Genomic DNA, 23,535 nt, shown 5'->3' on the forward strand with positions numbered 1-23,535 from the left:
ACACTCCCCATAACGAGTGGGTGATGATCTTTGAGCCCCACCAGCTGCAGAAAGGAATGTGAGCCCAGAGCAGGAGCTGCGAGCCACAAGGAGCCAAGCAGGGGCTGAGGGAATGAGGGCTTGGCTTAAGGTGTACAATGATAACTGGTGGGTCTGTTTGTAGCTGTGAAAGAGGACATGAATTGCTGCAACACACAGGGCTTGCAAGCCATTCTCTGGAGACTGGAACCAAGTCCCTGTAGGAAATTTTGGGGAACACAGTCAAACACTGGCTTTCCTCAAATGTCATCATTTCCACTGGACACATGTAAGCACAGGAATGTGTGTGATTCCACTGCAAGGTGAGTCAGCCACACATTCTATCAAACGTTAAGCTTCAGACGTAAAACAGGCTCATGCCACAAAACCATATCTAGTTCTAATCCTTTTACTGCTGCTAAACTAGACATTTCTCTAGTTTTTAATTGAGTTCTAATTGCAGTTGTTTCTAACGAATGCGTTGCAGCTGTGGGAAGTATCTGAAAGAATCAGTAGCTGTTTTGTAGGGATCTCAGATGAAACATTCCACGTGTGGTCCTTTGAGACTGCCCCACAGCAAAAGCTGGGAAAGCCAAAACACAACAGGAAAGTCCATGGGGAGCTATGTACATGCTCACGTACATGCAAGGTGTGTTGGCTGTTTCAAAGCTCAGGGAGGGCAAGGATCAGGTCTAGCAAACAGAGCTAAAATCAGCTGGAGAAAAGCACAAACATTACATACAGCATTTGGAGAAACAACTGAACCCCAGCTACCAAGGACACAATGCAAAAATTGAACACCGCACACACACACTACCATCAGCTATCCCCTTAAATCCAAAGAGCTGAGGGTCTGGGCCTGGATTTGATTGCCACCATAATTCATGAGACAAGTCAGGACTAGTGCTTTGATTCACATCTAATAGTACCAATTTAAGTTACTTCTGTGACATCTGAGCACCGCAGAACTGAAGTCTTGAGACTGTTTATTCTTATGAAGTGAGTCAATAGAGAAGACTTCCTTGGATTTATGTGTATTCCCCCAAAATTAACATTTATCACAGCAAAAAAATTAACTGCAAATTCTGTTGAGGAGGCATGAGACTCTTCTAATTATATTGAGAATGCTTTGGCAATATAACACTGATTATATTAAGACTTCTATGATGCAGTGTTAGTACATATAAGAATATCTGTAGAAGAATCACACAGACTCATGGGGGGAAAGTATGAGCTTAGGGTTCCCAGAGTTTGCTGTATTTGCAATTCATGCTGAATATGTTCCCTGTCAAGCTGTCATTACACTCGGAGTTGATTTTCCTGCTATCGATCCTCTCCCTGTTTATTCTTTTTCTCCCTCTTCAGCTGCCCCAGGGGTTTTGGAAAACAATAACAACCAAAACTATAACAAAGAACTTGAAGTCCCAAACAAATTTTGCACACGTTCATTCCATAACCATCAGCCAGCCTGACTTCTACAGCCCCACCCAAATTTCCATTAAAGTTGCCGTGCATTTGAATAATGAGTCACTGTTTAAAGAGGGAAAGAGGCACAGTGCATTCACGTTGAAGAGGCACTAAAATCAAATAAAGATCCATTACAGCATAGGTGTTGGTAACACTATAGCTGCTGTAAAGCACACACCTTTGTTTCTGAAAACAAAATCTAACAAGGGCAGAAGCATGGCCCACAAATTACGTGTCACATTTTGGTAAGGAATGAATTAAATGCCCCGTATAAGATAAGACTGTTACAGAAAAGGGTAAAGGATTGTGAAAGAGGTACAATTCCCCCAGAGCACTTGAATTACATTCTATGCTCAACAGCAAGATTTGTCAATAGCAATAATTCTGAAAGTGAAAGAGTCGTATGTAGAGTCTTTCCATCAGCCTTTTCTGACACATTATTCTTTCTATTCTTTTTTTATTTACTCTCTTTGCATTTCTCCAAGCTGGTTTTGGCTGAGATACAGCACAGGAAAAAGCAGACCAAAGTGTGTGTAAGCCTGCATGTAAGATCCTTCTGGCACGCAGTGATGGAACACCCTCTCCTGGAGAAACAGACACACTTCCTCTGCTCCAGCAGTGGAAGAAAGGGAAATGAGTGATACTCCTGGGATCTGCAGACAAACTACCACAACGAATCTTGATACAGTGACAATAAGTAGGAATGCTTCCCCTTGAGGTACACAAGATTCTTCTCTGGACTGAAAAGGACACTGTTAGATACAGCACCCTTCAGAAAAATCACATTTAAGCAATTAACAGTATACTAGAATCATAAAAAAAAGAACCTCTAGATGAAATAAGTCAGGATTTTTGACTCAAATTCAGATCTTCCACAAGGGGGATCCCATTGGTGGACTGACTCCCTGCATCACAAAATACATCATTTTGAACCAGGCAGAATATCACCATTCAGGTGGCTACCTCCTAAAGTTAAAAATTAAAATAGCTCAGTTGGAAAAAAGGGGTCTTGGCTAAAAGTCGAAGTTCTACACATTTCCTTCACTCACTTCTTTAAGATGTCATAGTTTCACCTCATTATAGATTATGGCACTTCTCATTAATCCACTCATATTTGCTTAGAATGTCATTTGCAAATTTTATAAACAGCTTTCATACTTCTCAAAGGAATGCCTCCAAGAGGCAATACATTAATCAACATACTACTGCCTGTGGATGACTAAGAAAGCAGTGGATAGAGCAGGGATCTGTGGTGCCAGTGACCAGGCTACAGGTGACAGTGTGGTAAGTTACTGACTGCCTGTAGCCTTTAAAAATGAAAGAACTCTACAGGTACAGGGCTCCCGAATGAGCAGCATGGATTCCAACATGGAATATTTACACTGGCAGCAATATCTCAGACACCACAGTGGAACAAACACCTGGACAATTCATTTTTCCCCCTGAGGTGGCTGGCAGCTCTGCTGTGTGCAGAAAGCAGGACAGCTTCTGACCTGGACACTGCTGACTTGTACCTTAACTAGATGCAAAAAAGAATGCAAGAAGAGAGAAAAATTGGAGTTCAGTGTGGTCACTGATGTGAATTTTCAACTTCATTTGACATTGCTAACATTGCTCTCATTTGGAGAGTTTCTAACCACGGCCTCCTGTGCTATGACAAGTTTGTAATAAATTACAAATGATCAAACTGCAGGTACTTCTCTCAGTTTGCAGCCCAATTTAGAAAAAATCAGTGGAAAAACAGCAGCAGCACATGGCTCAGGCTATGCCAGATCAAAGGGGAATTATTCCTTGCAGCTCCAGGAACATTCAGGCACTGTTTACCTCAAGGCAAGAATGAATAGCAAGGATAAGGCACTGAAGACCCTAGGAAGTCCTCACAGCCTTAAAAAGTCTGCAGAGAAAATTTCTAAGATGCATTAAACACAAAGGTTCTCAGTGCCCAAGGCAAACTGGAAAATATTCCTTCCCTCGAGTTACTTAATGCTAAATCATCACCTGCAGGTTCAAGCTGTCATTTCACACTGAGTCACATCTCACAGAGTCAGGAGTTCTCCTCAAATTATTTACTTTCCCCCTCCCCACCCCAACACACACAGTGGTTTCTCATACAAGCATTAGCAGAATATGAATTACTTCTAGGAAGGAGTGAGACTTACATTCAAATATAACATAGATTAAAGCCCTGATTAAATTCAGCCACAGCCTTCCAGTCACTTCAAACAGTTCTACATTCAAATACAGTTCAGGATTTATAAAGAAAAAGAAAATTCTCAGCGTTTCCTGGTGTAGGGGTTAGCCTAAGAATCTGTTATTTGGTCTATAAACAGTAAGAATGCACACTCAAGGGTCAGAGGCAAGATGCAAATTAAATACAACCAATTCAAGATGCTCCTGTACTGAAGGCTTGATGGCATCCAACTGGCTCTAGGAAAAGGTCTAGAGAAGGTTGTGGTGAGGATCAGGGAGACAAGACTTCTGTTCTTTCACTGTCTAGTCAAAGAACTTTGTCTGGCTCATTTCAGTGAAAGGGTCATCTCCCACAGTACACACTCTTGCATTATGGCAATGGGATCTAATCTCAGCTGGCAGCCTCATGACTAAAAATATAAACACATTAAAGATGGTGGTCCTAAGTAAGGCATTTAAATTATCCTTCTGATCATCATGTGAGCCAGATAAATGGAGAAGAACCACAGGAAATCATTATCAGTCTAAGGAACCAGAAAAACCTGAGTTACACACAAGAACTTAAGGCAGTCTGTAATGTTCCACATCCAGTATAAAGCCAAAATTCAGGTTATAGATGTTAAAGTCCTGCATTCTGTGTTAGGAGTAGTGTGCAAATCACAAATCTATGAAACAGGGAACGCTTCCTTAAAGAGAAAGTCTTAACTCTGCTGCACTATTAATTAATTACAAACCGGATTCCTGAAGACAAATCCTTTATAAATTGTAAAAAAACTGTAAAGCCAAAGAGCCTTTCAGCAGCCCAGCATACAGATCAACCCTTCACCACAGCCTACAGATTGACAGACCCTAGGTAATGCCTCATTTACAAAAACACAGTGAAGGATGGCACACCCTTGGCATCAGCTAACTGCAAGTTACCTCTTTTTTCACTGACTCTTCCCAAAACAGAAGACGAAAGGCTTTCCACTGAAGGTAACTGTGTAATAGGAGCACATGCTTTCAGAGCCCATACACACCTGACCAGCACACAGGACTCAGCAATTGCTCCTAAATGGCACAGACTCTTTCTTTAATCAGTAGGACCTTCCTGCTGCTCTACTTTCACAGGGAGAGCTGACCTGAGCTTAAGGAAAGCTGATTGCTCTATGTATACACTCATCTAGTGCATTTATGTTTTAAGTTTTGGCAAAACCCACAAGTAAGCATAACAGTTTAGCATCCCCAAAAAGTTAAATAATCAGCCAGGTTCATAAAAATCTTTCCAAACAGTATCTCATTTCTGCTGTGCATTTTATCCAGAGGAATCTTGAAGGGACTTTGAAATATGCAACAAAGCACAGAATAGATTATAAAAATTATATTATCATTTCCCTCTCAGATGAGCTCTAGTGCCTGTTTGACACTGAGCAGAATCACTGCACAGCAGGCTGCAGCTGGAAGCAGAACAGCTTTTTATACAGAAACTGCAGGTGGGGCTCAGAGTCAATATAATTACAGAGTTTGGAATTTCATCAGAATCCTAAGGATGACATTCACTGCTTCTTGTGAAAGTCTGTAAAGTTTAAATTATTAAAAAGGTTTTCCTCCAGCCATTCTTATTTTGGATTGACATTACTTCACTCAACTCTCAATTTCAGTGGTGAGTAAAGTCACAAAGGAATTGTGCTCTGGTAGAGCTTCCCAACAGGTATTGCATGTTGGAATGAGATTGGGATTTTCAATGAGAGTGCAGAGGAACCTTTCCAAAGTTTGGTTCACATCTGTGAAGGGGCCATGCTCGTTACTAAAAACACCCACCAGGGAGGTGCATGTATCATTCCTTAATGCAAATAGCATGCTAACATTTCCAGAAGATTCATCTGAAGTTGCTTCTTCTCTTGACATCGAGAAAGCAGAGTGCCATGGCAAAAAATAATTTGGAACTTACCTGCCTGTTGTCCTTACAGAAACCTCTCTCTTCAGGCCAGCTCCATGGGAGTATAAGCAAAACCTGGAAATGGTGCTTTACCTGCACAGCATTTATGGACAAGTGTCTATTGATGGAAAAGAACAGAGAAAAAATAGGCTCAGGATTTTAGAAGCCTGGTGCTTGTGCATTTTTATCTTACCTCTGATCAACTTCAGTGTCTTCAGAACAGTCTTAAACTTCCCACAGAGGATCTCTTTCCTCTGCTGGTCATATATTTTCACAAAATCTGTGGAGTTTGGTGACCTCTACATTCCTGACAAATGTTGTTGAAATCCACCCAGGTTCAAAATTCACCAAGGGGAGACCTCTCCCCAGACCAGTGCCAGGTGTGGTTACCATAACCTTTCCTGTGCTGAGATGCAGCCAGTAGAGCAGATTCAGTCCAGGACCAGATTAAAGAACCAAAGCTTTGTGCTCTTTTCTCCCACACATCCAACAAATCAGTGATTTACAGAGCTGGCCCACCAGGGTAACAGCAGATATTGACATTCTGTCAGCCTGAGAAAACTCTTCCAGAGAGAAGACATCTGCTGAGAGTGTTTGATAAGGAAACTTCACTCTCTCCCACTGGCAAAGTCATTTTTTGTTCCAAACATCTGAAGGAGGCAACAACCAAAGTCTTTACCTATCTCTGTCCAGATGAACTGTACCAATCCCAGAAGTCCTGATAGAAACTGCATTGATAAATGCTGCAACAAGCCTTAAATTTTAGATCGATATTTAGCAGGACTGTAATTTCCTCTCTCAGTGAAGTGTTCTCAATAAAAATACTACATTCCATACAGGGAACCTCACTGGAAAATCACATAAGGAAATTTTGAAAATTCACATTTGGGAGGGCCTGAGGAAAGAGAACAGTGCACACAGGGCAAAGTGTTTTATTCAGTCCCAATTCTGACTTGACAAATTTGAGGTCTGGGTGAAAATAAGAAACAGTGAACAAAGCTTTATGAGAAACCCCTATAAGATATTGTATTTACATGCAGGCACACAAACAAATGCACATGAACTCAGAGGCACCATTTGGATTCTGGAAAAGCCAAACTTTGCAACAAGATTAAATAAGAAATTAAAATTCATAAATTTATAAAATTTCTAAACAGAGTGGATCAGGGATGCAATAAGCCCTTCTCCATCCTTTGTCTGGAAAAGAATCCCCCACACAAGCCTATCAATATTTTGGAGTTCCTTGAGTGGTCACTGATTTAAGAGAAAAATATATCAGCCTCTTTAGAAAGAGAGAAAACGGCGAGGGGAGGGGATGGGTACAAAGGAAGTAATGAAAGGTAACAGATTAAGATGATACAGATTTTTCCCTGAGGAGGTTTTTGGCAGGAAGCCAGTAATGAAATCTACATTTGTACACTCCATTGGGAACTGAGAGAAACCTCAGCCCTGCCAAACTCTGTGGCTTCATTTTGATGGATGAAAAGGCTTTAGATAGCTGTCTGTGCATGGCTGGAAGACTTGGAGAAATGTACAGCTTCCAAACACCCAAATTCATAAGTCATTTGCCAGGAGGTTACCACCATACATGCCAGAAGTAGTGGACATTGGGGAAGTATTTCCATAGACTCAAAGAAAAATAAAGGATGAGAGAGACTTGGAAGTCACCTCTTCATCTCCTAGTTACAGAACAAAATAAATGCTCATGGAGGTGTTTGTATCTCCTGTTCCTAAAGACACTGAGGGTCTGTGACTTCACACCTCTCCCACCAGCTCATCCCATCACTCTGCCAGACTTACTCCCACGATTTCTTTCTTAAATGCCCAGCTTGAGTATTTTTAACTACAATTACTTCTACCCCTAACCACAAGGAAGAAGAGATTCAAATACTTTTTTTTTTTCTTTTTTTCCGTATTTCCCTCTGGACTCTCCCTCCAGGTTGCTCAACCATAGATTTGAGTTTTCTCACTCTTCTGGATGTTCAAAAGAGGACATGGCACTTGAGGCAGGTCCTTCACCAGCACTGAGGGAGAGGGAGGATGGCTCCCTGCCTTCCCTGTCCACACCACTTCCTTAGTGCATCGTCCTTTCCTCCCTTGGATCTCCCTCCTGCAGTCCCCAGCCAGCAACATCACCTGGCTCTGGTTCTCTCTCACACAAGCCTCAGGAACACATCCTGATCCCATCCAGGCTCTGAGAAAGAACCTCCCTTCCTCCCTTGTCAGTGTTGTTGCTAAATAGTTGTATTTTGTCTTAATTAGTATACCCTGCAGGGCGCTTATTCTTTGGAGTTATCCTGGGAGTTATTTCTAATAAATATAGATGAGAGAAACCTTCAAAGGTTGCACCAGGTATTTTAACACCATTTCATACTGGTGAAATAATATGTTTCAATGTGCTTGAGAGCTCCAAGGGGCCAAAGCAATTGTGACTGCTTCCATGATGAATTGAAAGCTTAAGAGAATGAGGATGAAACATGTTTCATACCCAATCCATATTCATTATTTAACAGCACACAGGATTGAGAAAACATGACCTGGATTCTGTACCAATGAAACAATGTCATTTAAAAAAAGAAACTAAAGCAAATACTACATTTCCTATTCCATAGCAACTAGTAAATTGTTCACAGTATGTCTAGAGTTAGAAGTGTGCACAACTAAACCATTTACTAATCTGTCATCTTTCCATCCACAAAGTAACCATAGAGGATTGTAGAATACCCTGGGCTGAAGGATCATCAATCCAGCTTCATATTCTCAGTGCCATATCCAGGAATGTTCTAAGGGATTTCATAGCATATTTCAGTTTTGAGACTGCATGCAAACTGTCCCCTGCACCTGCTGGTACCAGTGGTTAATATTTGACATTCTGTAACTTTCTCATCTCATTCACATACTTTTAATATTTACATTCTCTGATCAGACAGGTTCCAAGCCAAATATAGAACTAGCAAAATATCTTCACAACAGCCAAAGGTGGATGAAATCTATGCCATATTTATAGAGAAATAAACATTTGTGCAACAGGTGATGACTGCCAAGTGTGCCAGTGGTGGTTTATTCATCAGGCATCCTCCACCCTCCTCCTCCTCCTCAGCTCCACACTGCCCGGCCAGCACCATGTGCCTCTCACAACCCTCACAACCCCCTAAAAGCCCTCACAGCCCTGCTGCCCAGGGTGTTAGAGTGGAATTATATATATTATAATATTAGGGGTGGAATTGCAGGATTGAGAATCTGGACCACTTGTAGAAAATTTGACCTTTTGCATCCGATGAAGGAGTTGGAAGACAGCTAAGGGGTCTATTTCCCTGACAAAAAGCAAGGTGTAACATTTTCATTGTCATCTGATGTCAAACACTGCGACCCCTAATTAAAATTGAAGCCATCAATGACAGCCAAGGCCAGCAAGCTGCTGTTAAGACTGTGTGTGCACCGAGTTACTGGCAAAGGCCACGGGCAGCATTTTTCGAGGCTGCTCCACAAACATCAGAGGATGGCAGCAGTGAAAAGAGCAGCAGCTCCAGAGCAGGGGCGAGCAGCAGGATTTAGGGAGCAGCAGGGAGGCGATGGGGCACGGGGAAGGTGCAGGGCCAGAGCTGCACCACAGCTCCAGCAGCTACAGCCCAAGGAGCCCACCCTGGGGCTACCAAGGACACAGAAAGGCTGTTCTCCCTTCTGCCACTGCCTTCCAGGATTTGCAGGAAGTTTTCCTCCTGGCAAAGCAGTCAAAGTGAAGATCTGTGTCCCAGAGAAATGTTTTACAAAAATTAAGGACAGCAAGTAGTCAATCCTTAGTGAAAAGGTGAGATTCAGGCAAATCCAGTGGTTTCACCTGGATACCAGGACACATGGATCCTGCTGTGACAATTATATTCCATTCTATGCCCATCAGAACAAGCACTGTCAGAAGCAGCCCAGAATCACAACAAGCCCTTACAGCTAATGAGCCCCTGTCTATCTGTGTTGGAGCTGGCTGCCTTCCTCCTATAAACACCACTTCAGAGCAGCACTGCCTGCTTCCAGTTCCCCATTAAATACAAACGAGTGATATTTTTATCACTCTTCAAGAAAACGCAGTGCTCTTTCTTACCAAAACTCCCATCGCAGACTCAAGTTAAATATTAACAGGTAAAACTCTCCCTAAACCTACTTAACTCTGGGTTCATAGCTAAAGGGTTAGGAACACAGCTGAGAGGACACTAATTGTTGACAAATGTCATCTTACACCAGTCCTAGTACATAGCCATGAACATAATTTAATCCTCCTTGGAAGAGGTTTAAGCAAAAAGGCACCTCTCTGGTCCTTGAGACAGACTCAAGCCATTTTTGCTGTCCACTTGACAGCTAAAAGTGACAGTAGCTGTTAATCATCCTTCAAGATAAGCCTGAGTTATACATGTATGAGCACAGCAGAAAAGCACTATAGTCTGATACTTCTAAAGGTCTGGTTGTTGAAGTTCTTTTTTTAAAGGCACTGAATCAGTCAAAATTCAGTTATAACTAGCATTGCTAAAGAAAAACATTAAGTATGCAATCAGTTTGAAAAGGAAAATTAAATTAGCAACCGAAGGATCAATATGATTCATCAGGAGCCAGACTTGCTTCTGTATCTGTTACACAGCACTTTTGGGGGCAGACAGACTTTTTAAAAGACAAAAAAGCATTATAGTCATCCCTCTCATCATCTAAAGCTGCAGAATCCCTTCTTAGATCGCTCTGCTTCTGATGACAAAATTGTTTGGGCCAATCCAGTAACTGCAGCTGTGCCTAGGAGTGAGACAGCACTCAGTGTGCCCAGGAGCTGGCCCTGGACCCTTTAACCTTCCAGTTGCCCAGGCACTGCTGCACACACCCCAGCACTCACACACCCCAGCACTCACACACACACACCCCAGCACTCACACACACACCCCAGCACTCACACACACACACCCCAGCACTCACACACTCACACCCCAGCACACACACACCCCAGCACTCACACACACACACCCCAGCACTCACACACTCACACCCCAGCACACACACACACACACACACACCCCAGCACTCACACACACACACCCCAGCACTCACACACTCACACCCCAGCACACACACACACACACACACACCCCAGCACTCACACACTCACACCCCAGCACACACACACACACACACACCCCAGCACTCACACACCCCAGCACTCACACACCCCAGCACACACACACCCCAGCACACACACACCCCAGCACACACACACCCCAGCACTCACACACACACACCCCAGCACTCACACACCCCAGCACACACACACCCCAGCACTCACACACACACACCCCAGCACTCACACACCCCAGCACTCACACACACACACCCCAGCACACACACACACACCCCAGCACTCACACACACACACCCCAGCACTCACACACCCCAGCACTCACACACCCCAGCACTCACACACACACACCCCAGCACACACACACACACACACCCCAGCACACACACACACACACCCCAGCACACACACACACACACCCCAGCACTCACACACACACACCCCAGCACACACACACACACACCCCAGCACTCACACACCCCAGCACTCACACACCCCAGCACTCACACACACACACCCCAGCACACACACACACACACACCCCAGCACACACACACACACACCCCAGCACACACACACACACACCCCAGCACTCACACACACACACCCCAGCACACACACACACACACCCCAGCACTCACACACCCCAGCACTCACACACACACCCCAGCACTCACACACACACACCCCAGCACTCACACACACACACCCCAGCACTCACACACACACACCCCAGCACTCACACACACACACCCCAGCACTCACACACTCACACCCCAGCACTCACACACACACACCCCAGCACTCACACACACACACCCCAGCACTCACACACTCACACCCCAGCACTCACACACACACACCCCAGCACTCACACACCCCAGCACTCACACACCCCAGCACTCACACACACACACCCCAGCACTCACACACCCCTGCACTCACACACTCACACCCCAGCACTCACACACACTCACACACACACGCCCCAGCACTCACACACACACACCCCAGCACTCACACACCCCAGCACTCACACACACACACCCCAGCACTCACACACTCACACCCCAGCACTCACACACCCCAGCACACACACACACACACCCCAGCACTCACACACTCACACCCCAGCACTCACACACCCCAGCACACACACACCCCAGCACTCACACACACACACCCCAGCACACACACACACACACACACCCCAGCACTCACACACCCCAGCACTCACACACCCCAGCACACACACACCCCAGCACACACACACCCCAGCACACACACACCCCAGCACTCACACACACACACCCCAGCACTCACACACCCCAGCACACACACACCCCAGCACTCACACACACACACCCCAGCACTCACACACCCCAGCACTCACACACACACACCCCAGCACACACACACACACCCCAGCACTCACACACACACACCCCAGCACTCACACACCCCAGCACTCACACACCCCAGCACTCACACACACACACCCCAGCACACACACACACACACACCCCAGCACACACACACACACACCCCAGCACACACACACACACACCCCAGCACTCACACACACACACCCCAGCACACACACACACACACCCCAGCACTCACACACCCCAGCACTCACACACCCCAGCACTCACACACACACACCCCAGCACACACACACACACACACCCCAGCACACACACACACACACCCCAGCACACACACACACACACCCCAGCACTCACACACACACACCCCAGCACACACACACACACACCCCAGCACTCACACACCCCAGCACTCACACACACACCCCAGCACTCACACACACACACCCCAGCACTCACACACACACACCCCAGCACTCACACACACACACCCCAGCACTCACACACACACACCCCAGCACTCACACACTCACACCCCAGCACTCACACACACACACCCCAGCACTCACACACACACACCCCAGCACTCACACACTCACACCCCAGCACTCACACACACACACCCCAGCACTCACACACCCCAGCACTCACACACCCCAGCACTCACACACACACACCCCAGCACTCACACACCCCTGCACTCACACACTCACACCCCAGCACTCACACACACTCACACACACACGCCCCAGCACTCACACACACACACCCCAGCACTCACACACCCCAGCACTCACACACACACACCCCAGCACTCACACACTCACACCCCAGCACTCACACACCCCAGCACACACACACACACACCCCAGCACTCACACACTCACACCCCAGCACTCACACACCCCAGCACACACACACCCCAGCACTCACACACACACACCCCAGCACACACACACACACACCCCAGCACTCACACACACACACTCACACACACACACCCCAGCACTCACACACACACACACATACTCACACACACACACTCACACACTCTCACACTCACACACACTCACACACACACACACACACGCCCTGCAGACCCCCCAGGCTGTCCTAAGGCATCCTTTCTGTCCCTTAGCTGGCCGCTGGGCCTCAGTCTCCCGGGTAGGAACAGCTCCCAACAGCCGCCTCTGTACCTGCTCCAGGAAAGATGGATGCAAGAAACCACATTTGCTATCTATTTTTCATCTTTTATCCTAGGCATCCTGTTTCACAAGGACCTACAGCAACAACTTGTGCTCGAACTTTCCTCTGCCGCATGCTCCCACGAGCATCCTGCAGTTAAAGACATCGGGGTGATGCTGCGGTACTGTACCCCCACCCTGTCCGCATGCCCACACACGGGTGCTGCAAGCAGGGAAGCCGGGGAATTCCTCGGCCCCAGCTCGCGTTCAGCTCCCGCAGACTCCCCCGGCTCTCTGCCGCCGTGTCTTTGCTTTTCGCTAGCCCTTGTTTGGTAGCTGAGGCAGGAAGTTTTCCTGGGACTGCGGCTGCTTCTGGAGCTTTTCAGCTGAGCTCCGGTCCCAAATCCATCACCGGGAGCCGCAGGCAGTGGCCGGGAGGCTGCAGGGAGCGCGTCCCGCTCCGGACCGCGGGAGAAGCCGAGCGGGACTCCCAAAACCCACCAGCTCTCTCCACAGCCAGAGGGTTTATTACCTGACAGTATTCATTCTTTGCTTTCCAAGCCTGCGCGCACTCTGCCTGCTAAATAAACAGGTTTGTTTTGTTGGGTTTTTTCCACTTTCCTCCAATAAGTACCTTTGGAAGCCGTGGGGAGGGGCTGCCGAAACCTGTCTTCCTTCAGAGGACACGTTCATTTCAGGACGTTTCCTCCTAATTTGTCTCAAACTGAGACAGACTGGTAAAGAAATTATTTTATTTTTTTACTCTGCCATAAAAAATGTCTTTAGAATGAAAAGTGGTCTGCTTTACATTTCAAATGCCATCACTTTTCTTTCACCCTACCTTTTTACCTTCAACAGAAGAAAAAAACAATGATGATTTTGGTCAGATCCTAAAGGAATAGCTTGAGTGTAATTCTAAATCACTTTTGAAAATGGCTCTCCAGGACATTTGGAAACAACCATGCTGTTTGATTTCAGTTTGAGGGAACTTTATCAAGATGCTTCACATCTCAACTGCTTGAATAAGGTCATAGCACTCACACGCAGCACAGCTACTTTCATGTGAAAAAGGGGGTGAACAAAACTGCAAGGCAAACAGAGACCAAGCCAGAAAACTGACATGAAAGAATAATATTCTGTTTTATATTTCCATATAGAATAGGCTTTACTAATTTCAGAAACAGCTCTGCTGGAAAGCGTAGGGCTGATTTTAATACATAGGCTAGCAAAGCTCTAGAATACCTGCAGAACACACCCGTGTCCAACAACACGAATGACTCACTTCAAAATAACCATGGCAGCCGTCGTTATTCCTTCTTCACCCCACAAGGGTCTGAGCATCTCACACAGACACCTCTTCACATAATCCACGGGGATGGAGGCCTCTTGCTCAGGCTGCAGGGTGAAATCCACGTACGGTTCCGCCGGGTTTCCACGCACGGTTCCGCCGGGTTTCCACGCACGGTTCCGCCGGGTTTCCACTCCTGCTTTTCCAGAGCCTCCTTCCCGGTGTAACCCCGCAACCCCGAGCTGCACCGCCCGGAGCCGCCACCCGAGGGCGCCGCTCCCGCGTCCCCCCGGCCCCGGGAATCCCCCTTCCAGAGCCCTTCCCTCCCTTTCTCGTACACGAACAATACACGGCAGCTCAAGGCAAGCCATTTGGCACTCGCAGTGTGCAAGGAGCGCCTGAAACTAAAGCTGTTGCGCCTTCCTAGAAATGGAACAAACAGAAGCGAGGAGCGGGCGGGGAGCGCGGGACAGCAGCACCGCACTGGAAAACGAGCTGGAGTGGGTGAGGAAGCACTGCACAGATTTCATTCACGGTACAAGTACTCAACATGTTTAAACATCAGTTCCTGAATACCGTGTTTAGCACACAACAAAACAGCCCACTCCTACATCGGTTTCAAGCCAAGAGCAAGACCTCAAGCAGCATTCCTTAAGACAGCAGCTTTTAGTTCCGCTCTACCACTTGATTAAACTGTGCAACTGCTCACGCCAGTGTGTCCCAGTTAGTACAGTTAATTCATCAGTGCACCCTTACAGAAAGGCTATTGATCAACTCCAGGATAAATAAATTCCCAATTCCTCTTTTCATTGTTCAGGTAGTAACATTTGTTACCTTAATCTAAATATAAATCCACTTGAAATGACAAATTGAATCATAAATTAGGTCAAACTTCAAAATGTAATGATTAATCGACTTCAATAATGCAGCTTGCTTATCAGTTTATCTCCACAGCCAGGTCCAAGGTTTGTGAGAATTATCTCAGGTCTGCAGCTCTTTCCTTTAGCCCTTCTGGTGGCACTGGAGATGGATCCAGTCTTTCACTGCCGCAGATCATCTGTATGTATGGCTTAGAAGAGATTATTTTATTTTAATGACCTGTGCATACACAGAAGAATAATTAATTTTTGCCCTTTTTGAAAAATCATTTTTACATTAAAGATTTGGTTCTGCCCACCCAGTGACCCTCGAACATACAGGTGAGCAGGTCCTGACAACCTGAAGCTGTAACTGAAATTTAGTCCCAGATTTCCTTAAATTCCCCAATCCATGTTTCCTGTCACTGCCTGACCACCATGGAGGCAGTTTCGACTGAAACAGCCATCAGTGCTCTTCATCACACCAGGACAAGAGAGATGGAGCTGCTGGAGAGTCCCCACTGACAGCCAAGATGATCAAGGGTCTGGGGCACCTGATGTGAGAGCAGAGCTGGGTCTGTTCAGCCCAGAGGAGAGAAGGCTCAAGGAAATCCCATCTATGTGTATAAACACCCTGAAGGGAGCTATAACAGAGATCTTTACAGGGTTGCTCAGTGACAGGAGAAGAGACAGTGGAAGCACAAACGGAGGAGGTTCCATCTCAAGAGAAAGGAAAAGTTATGGGGTCTCTACCTTTGCTACTTATATTGTGCACAAGGTCCCCTTCACCTAATTTCTAGAGTCAGCTCACCTTTCAGATTCCCTCTTCCTGTTTGCTCTCCAGCACACAAGCAGGGATGATGACAAGCAGATCCAGTCTCTTAGAAAGCTTACCACTCCAACGTGGTACAAAAGCTCCAAATATTCTATTAGGATTTCTAGTTCAGTATTCATGAAATGTTTACTTGCTCCTGCCCAGACTGGGGCCCAGGACAGATTAAATGAGGAAGTTAGAAATGCAACAAGCATCTTAACAATATCCACCTTGTTCTTCCAAACAGCTAAGGATGTCACAAAGAATATCATGCACAAATACACAAAGAGACCCCAGAATTTTATTTGAAGAAACATGTTCAAATGCAGCATTGAAAACAGAGAGACTGGAATACCAAGAGTCAGAGAACTTACGCTGAGTTATGCTTTCTTTGACAATCTAGCACCATTGAATAACAATTCACACACTAATTTATTTCTAGAGGTTAAAAAACCTCAATCATTATAAAATTTCTAGGAATTCTATTAAAAATTGATTCTCAGTTTACTACTCCTACTGAGATGAAAGCAGTCTGAAGTTTTCATATCTACTCATTGTTCAAATTACCCATAACAGACAGTTTATTCTTAAGTCTAAACATCCTGACCAAGGGAAAAAACATCTAAAAAGTGACCTCCACAAGTCTTTGCAAACTAAACAAGTAAGAAAGGTCTACTGTGCTATAAATACACACAGTACAATATGTACAAGTCTGGTCTTAAAAAATAAGAGCTTCCTAGTCCATAAAAATACTAACTCAACTACAAAGTTTTCTCAGTATTTAGTCAAGCTGTCTCAAGCAGTCACTTAGCATAATTCCTAAAATACTGATTTGTTCCACAGCACAACAGCTTGAACATGTTTACAATGGGAAAGAGCCCAACACTTCACCATAAAACTGATTTCTAACCCTAATTTCCCACTCAGGTTTAGTGGTACTGTTAGTGTTTGCTATCTATTTTAACATCACAAGGCCTTTACATGTTTCTCGACTGTGTTTGAACTATTCAAAGTGCTGAAAGTGCGATCAAAGAGTAGAGTTTTGTATCCCTTTTCCAGTACACCCCTCTCTGCCACTGGCAACAATAGCCAAGGGTTTTTAGGTTTGTGAGGTGCAAAAGGCACACGCTCATTTGTACATGCTCAGGGAAATATTCACACACACATACATGCACTTTGCTTTAAGGACCTGCCCCATAATAATAGAAGGCTTCCTCTGAGTAAAGAAATTCAAAAATTCCTTACAGATGCCTTAATGAAGACACCTGGAATTCATAATGACCCTGACATGAACTGCTTCAAATGACTGTGAGATGGTGGTGGGAAAAAAGTTGTTTTGGCTTTAAACTTATGCTATCCAAGTATTGCTCTGGAACAGAGAAACACAAAGTCTACGCTCTCACTCTGTCAAGCAAGGGCCAGGTTACATTCACCCACGTGGTTTATCACAACAGTTAACAGCATTTGTGAGCGTACACATACACATAACCCTTGGCATTTGTTCTTCTACTGAAGGCCATCTGCAGCCTCAGCAAAAATAAAACTATTTGAAGAATGTTTCAAGCATTACCCTTCTGTACTTACACATAAAAATACAAGAAGTAAGAAAGGTGAACCATGCCTTCACCAGAAAACAGATGACTGACATAAGTTAACACTGCCTCCTTGCCTCCTCCCTTCTCTACAGTGCTCTCCTATGACATGCATCGTAGTAGCTTGTACTGTTAAAAACTAAGAACATATCCCTCTTGACAAAGTTGACAAATTTTTCTAGTGGGCACATTGGCTTGCTGGAGCGTTTATAATGATCCTTGCAAAACGAGGTCTGGAATGTGACGTCAGCACCATTGTACAGAATGCGGATAAAGTGTTCTTTGGGCCTCTTCCCATCCTGCCACAGCTCAAAAACTAATCTGGCAGCAAATCTGGGAAATCTGGCCTCTGTAATGCCCAAGGCACTAAGAACAGGTGACAAGGTGACATCATGCGCAGAGTAGAGGACAAACACTTCTTCCTTCTTGCCTTCTGCAATACGCTGCAGCCTACTGACAGTCTGGTTGAGGAGAGGATGAGTAGCCAATAGTGCATACAAGAAGTAAAGTTTCTTTTCCTGTCTTTCTCTCTCATCCTTCAACTGGTGTCTCTTGATTACTTTGAAGTGCTCCATACCAATGCAGCCAGCTTTGGTACATGGAAATGAGACATTGTGACAGAAATAGCACAAGAGAGAATCTATGGGGTTAGAAGCTCTCAGCTGCCTGGTGGGAATTCCCACAATCCTTGCCATATCCACATATATTTTCTCCAAATCGTTGTTTTTCACCCGTAAGCTGTACTGCCTGCGCTGCTCCTCTTCTAGGTAGTGGTTTCTCGTGGGACAGTCACAGCTTCCTGAGCAGAAAATGGTACTCCACTGGTGCCTCATGTTGATTTTCCTCCAGTCAAAATCTGGCAGAAAGGCGTAGAGCAGCGCCAGCGCGCTCTGCAGCGTTCGGCTCTTCCCTGTGGTCTCCAAGTAGAGCTGCTTGGCTGTCCAGTCACCAGGGAGCAGCTTGTGTTTGTTGATATAAACTTCTCTGAGCAGCTGTCCATTTCGCAAATGTTGTACAACCCCTGAATTTTGGCAGTAATCACAACACATTATTAGAATCTTTGCAGTTTTGAAAAAAAAAAAAAAAGTTACAGCTAGTAGCCTTACTGGTAAATGAATAATTTGTTAAAAGGTTATAAACTTGCAAAACTGAACTTCATTTATGATGACCACTAAGAAAACTGTCTGAAACATGAGAAACTTGCTATTCTTCAGTATCTCAGATTCTAGGAACTAACCTGAAATATTAGAAAAGAAGTTGGTTCTATAAAATTTGTTTAAAACCTGTGGTTTAATATTAATTCTTTGGACTAAGACAAACAACGAATGGATCTAACATGACTATAAAAGTGAGGTGCTTTTGAAGACTGCACCTCAGTCAGGTTTTGCTATGCCCCTGAAAAGTTATGGCAGCCAATAAAACCACCAGCAGTCAGGACACAAATACACAAAATGTAAATTAGTTTGTAAACTCAAAACAATCATGAGGTGTAGCAAGCGCATCAAGCTTCCTTCTCCATCTTCCTTCAGGGAGTATTTAAATTGTGTGGTAATTGATGCTAAAGCTCTGCCTTTATCCAGCTGGAGAGTGTATCCTTCTCATGTGCCAAAACCTCTGCTCCAGAATCCACATCTCTTGCACAGCAGCAAAGCAACAGCCATGAACACCTGATGCACTAGAACACCTCTATATACCTTGCTGCAAGCCACAGGAGTCCCCAGATGCCAGCTCAGTGACAGTCCTTGTGTTGTGTGCAATTTCAGCCGTGTCCTGCCTTGCTTTCTCCTGGCATCACTTTGCAAGATGTGATGGTGGCCAAGGATTCCTTCCAAAGGGATCCCAGAGCACCAAGGACTTCACAGGCACCAGATGTACAAACTATTTCCTTAACACAAGCATCAGGTTTGTCTGCTACATCAGCATCTCTTGTAGGAGACACAGGGTCCTTCTGGACCACAGCCCTGTCAGTAAGACAGCACTAGATCTTCCTCAGGAGAGACTGAGGAGTGCTGCTTGTCACAAAGGTAATGGAATTCTGAGGTGTGAAGCAACATGAAAGAAAGGTGCTCTGACTTGCTACAAAGGAAGTTGAGAGATGCCAACATTGACCAGTGTGTAACAGGATTGTCAAGCTATAGGACAAAACAGTTTCTACAACTGTTGCCACTCTTGCAGTTGAGAGCCTAATACTTTATCCAGATCCCAGCACACCCAACATGATAAGCTTCCATTAAAAAGCATTTATGTCAATATAAGAGAATCAGAAGATCCCTTTTCAAGAAGACTGTGTTTAACAGAGCAGAGGACAAGACAGATCTACTAAGGAAACTCACCTGTCTGTGTAAGCTCTCCCATTTCACACAGGGAATGACTGGGGAAGTAAGGCAGGCTGCTCAGGGAACCATCCATTTGGGCTGCAGACCCTTTGGACATATGCTTAATGAAGGCTTCAAGCTGAGGATGAGAAGGTTTCCTAGAGAGAGAAAAAAACAAAATGTGAAAACTTCCAAAAGCATATGGGAAAGCAACTTGAGAGAGTCAAGTATTCCAAGTATGTCAGCTCAGAAATTTCATTATGTGAGCTCATTTCCTACTGACACAATATATGCTCTTACTCAGGACTTTTGTAAGTATGGAAAAGAAATCTAACTACTTACTACCTACCAAAGAACTATAGGGAAACAGATGTCATGTTAAAATTATGATACCTTTCACTAAGTAATTTAGAACAATTTCTGAGGGGTGCTTTGAATTCAGTTCACTCATACTGTTATGAATTAAAATGAAAAAGAAAATATATTAAAAAAAATCCTTCAAAATCCTTCAAACCTCTCTCCAGTTTCTGAAGTACCCGTGCTCCTTAACAGCACAGCCAATGGCAGTAATAATCTAAAGGGATTCAAATATAGTACTTTAAGTAAATGATCTTGAAGGAATTCTCAGGTTTTTGTAATGTACACTTTTATTTCTGCTTCCTTCAGCCTCAAATCAAATAGCACATGTAGTCTCAATTATGTGGGACTGGAAATCAGTACCCAGTGGCCACATTAAAACAGGAATCTTTGTTTGGGGTACTGCACTTTCATCCAGGAAGAAAGAGGCCAACACCGCTGGACACATACACAAGTCTGAATGCAAGTAATTCACAAGTAATGAATGCAGTTGGAAGAGATATTCACTACAATATCCAAGTTAACCCAGTGAAACAGAGTTCAAGTCAGTGAAAGAATGCTTAGATCTCCCACACTGCACTGAAAATTTCAAATACACCATGGACCCAGCTCACTGTGGCACTGTTGTGCAGAAAGTTACAGGTACAAAAATAGCCCACAATGTAACCCAAAGGTAATCTGAACCTTTAAAAAATAAATCTGTGATCACATTCCTACAGCAGAAATGCATTATGTGAGAGGGGACTTCTCTGTTGAATGTCAGCAGTTATCAAAGGTTACACAGCCACCTCTCTAATTTTGTGCAGAACTAAATCTGAAATTGCTTGGCAATCCAACTCTGCTCCAGATGGTTCTTGTCTTAATAGGATGTTCAGCTTGAATACAGTTAATATATTTTCATGTTGCTTAAAAATATATATAAAAAATAAATTTTGTCAGGGATCTTTACATAACTCTGGGATTTGTGTTTACTGCTCATATTTACATTTGTTAGAATGATAAACTATTTTTGATATAAAAACCTCAGGTCTTAAAAAGAAACCCGAGTTGCAGGACACACCAGAGGGAGCAATAACACCACTAAAGCAGGAATGAGAGTCTGGAATTGAAGTTTACTGGGACAAAGAATTCCATGCCTAGTTAGAAGAGCCAACTGAGACACTCATACTTGAGAGGATCTCTTGCAGAGAGAGCTCTGCTCACAGCCTGGATATACACGAGGGATGATAAGAATCAGTGTCTGTCAGCAGAAAGGTAGCCCATATAATTTTATAAAAACTCGAATTTTCCAGTATTTAATTTCTCTACAGGAAAAAAAAAAATCTGGCAGGAAAATGTTACAATTATGCCACTGCTACCAGTAAGAAAAAAGTGCTAAATGAGACAAAAAGCATAATGAGATTAAAAATCACACCATTTTTTTCATTTTAACATCGAATTAAAGGAAAATCAGCCAATTTATGATATTCTAAATCCATAGCTTTTTCTGTATATTGTAATTTTAACAGGGCAACTAAAGATTTGTGTTTGCAAAGCAGAGAAAGGAACAAAGCCTGGTTTATGTTTCTCAAGCAGTGGAGGCTTCCTGTTGTACAATCATACATTAGAAGCTTATTCCAGCTCCAGAAGAAAATTTCCAACACAACATTTTGTACATTGCACTGTTTTCATGGCCCAGCAGTAAGATCTAAAAATGGAAAAATTAAGTTGAGAAAATTAAATTACACCCATCAGCAAATGGCTTTTTCAGCTTATTACAGAGGTAACAGGCTGAACCACCAATTTTTTAAATTTTGAACTTAATACAACTCTACACGTGAACAAACTGACAATCTAAATTTTCCATAAACTCTGTTCACTTAATTAACAAGTTTTGCAAACACATGTGAGAGAAAACTAAAAAAACTGTATTATCCATTCTTTTGCTGCTTTGCTTGCAAAAGCCTGAAAGAATTCTAACGGAATCAAATCTGTGCTGATAAAACTGCCAGCAATCACTTGTGGGAAGAAAGAAAGGGAAGAAGAAAGAAAAGCATTTATCTGTACTTTGCAAAAGGACTTTTCTGAAAAAAATGGAAGGCAAAATAAATTAACTTTCAAGATAAAATTACAAAAGGGACAATAATTGATGATTTTATATTCCAGTGTATTAATAATATTAGGCATGGAGATGCAAGCTACTTAACTCTGGATTACACTGTGTTTAAAGTGAGCACAAGATAAGCACATGCCTGCAGAAGTGCATTATGAAACACGACTGTTGGACACCTTTCTGCATAGAAATTCACAGCTTACTTCTTGTTAAACAGATATCCCTGCACAACTGAGCAAACAAACACCTATTTTTCTCAGCAGCAAGACTTGCAGCAGCACTCAGGCTCCCAGCTGACAAAGCATTCCCCCTCCCACCCCAAGACTTGGCTTTTATTTAGAATATGAATCCTCCTGTTGAATTGGCCAATTTACAGATGCTGCAGGAGACAGAGTATCCAGGCAACACGGCTGAGGCTGCTGGAGCAGGAAGCAAAGGAAATTGCTCAGTTGTACAGTTGAAAAGACAGAATTATCCTTAAAATTTTATTTCCATAAGAGTAATCAGAAAATAAAAATGAACTAAAGAGCTATCCTTCTGTAATTTTCCTGGCCTTACACTGGCAAGCTACCACATTTGCAAAAGGTAGGAGTATAAAAAATATTTCAAATTTTGTCAGAAAATGGAACAGCTTTTCATTTAAACTCACTAACAATAGCCACACTTCCCAACATTAACATTTGGTTCCCTTATTTAAAATCTGTTAATCTGCCTTTTAACGATTTTATTTGTGTACAATAGAATAAATTTTATCTGTAACAAAACTGAGGATGCTTCTTTTACATCAAATAATTAATTCATCTGATTGTTTTGTTATTTACAATCTAAGCACTGGGATAATAGATCCCAGTTTGAATACTCTGGTTTTCATGCACTAGCATTAAAATGGACCAGCATTTAAATCCTTAATCAACATTTCAATATCTTATTTGCAAAGGTCTTAAAATG

General features: G+C 43.9%; 1 protein-coding gene across 2 annotated transcripts in view; it reads right to left on the reverse strand.

Moving 5' to 3' along the window:
- Nucleotides 1-17,912: 17,912 nt before the first annotated feature.
- The window catches only part of PXYLP1 (2-phosphoxylose phosphatase 1), a 32,952-nt gene continuing 27,329 nt past the window's right edge, over nt 17,913-23,535 (reverse strand). For both annotated transcript variants that reach the window (XM_062499282.1, XM_062499281.1), the window contains exons 4-5: nt 20,157-20,296; nt 17,913-18,844 (exon numbers count right to left, since the gene is read on the reverse strand). In XM_062499282.1, the coding sequence (XP_062355266.1) occupies nt 17,913-18,844; nt 20,157-20,296 (1,072 nt within the window). The remainder of the gene's footprint in view (nt 18,845-20,156; nt 20,297-23,535) is intronic.

This window comes from Cinclus cinclus, chromosome 10 (genome assembly GCF_963662255.1).
Source record: "Cinclus cinclus chromosome 10, bCinCin1.1, whole genome shotgun sequence".
Classification (NCBI taxonomy): Eukaryota; Metazoa; Chordata; class Aves; order Passeriformes; family Cinclidae; genus Cinclus; species Cinclus cinclus.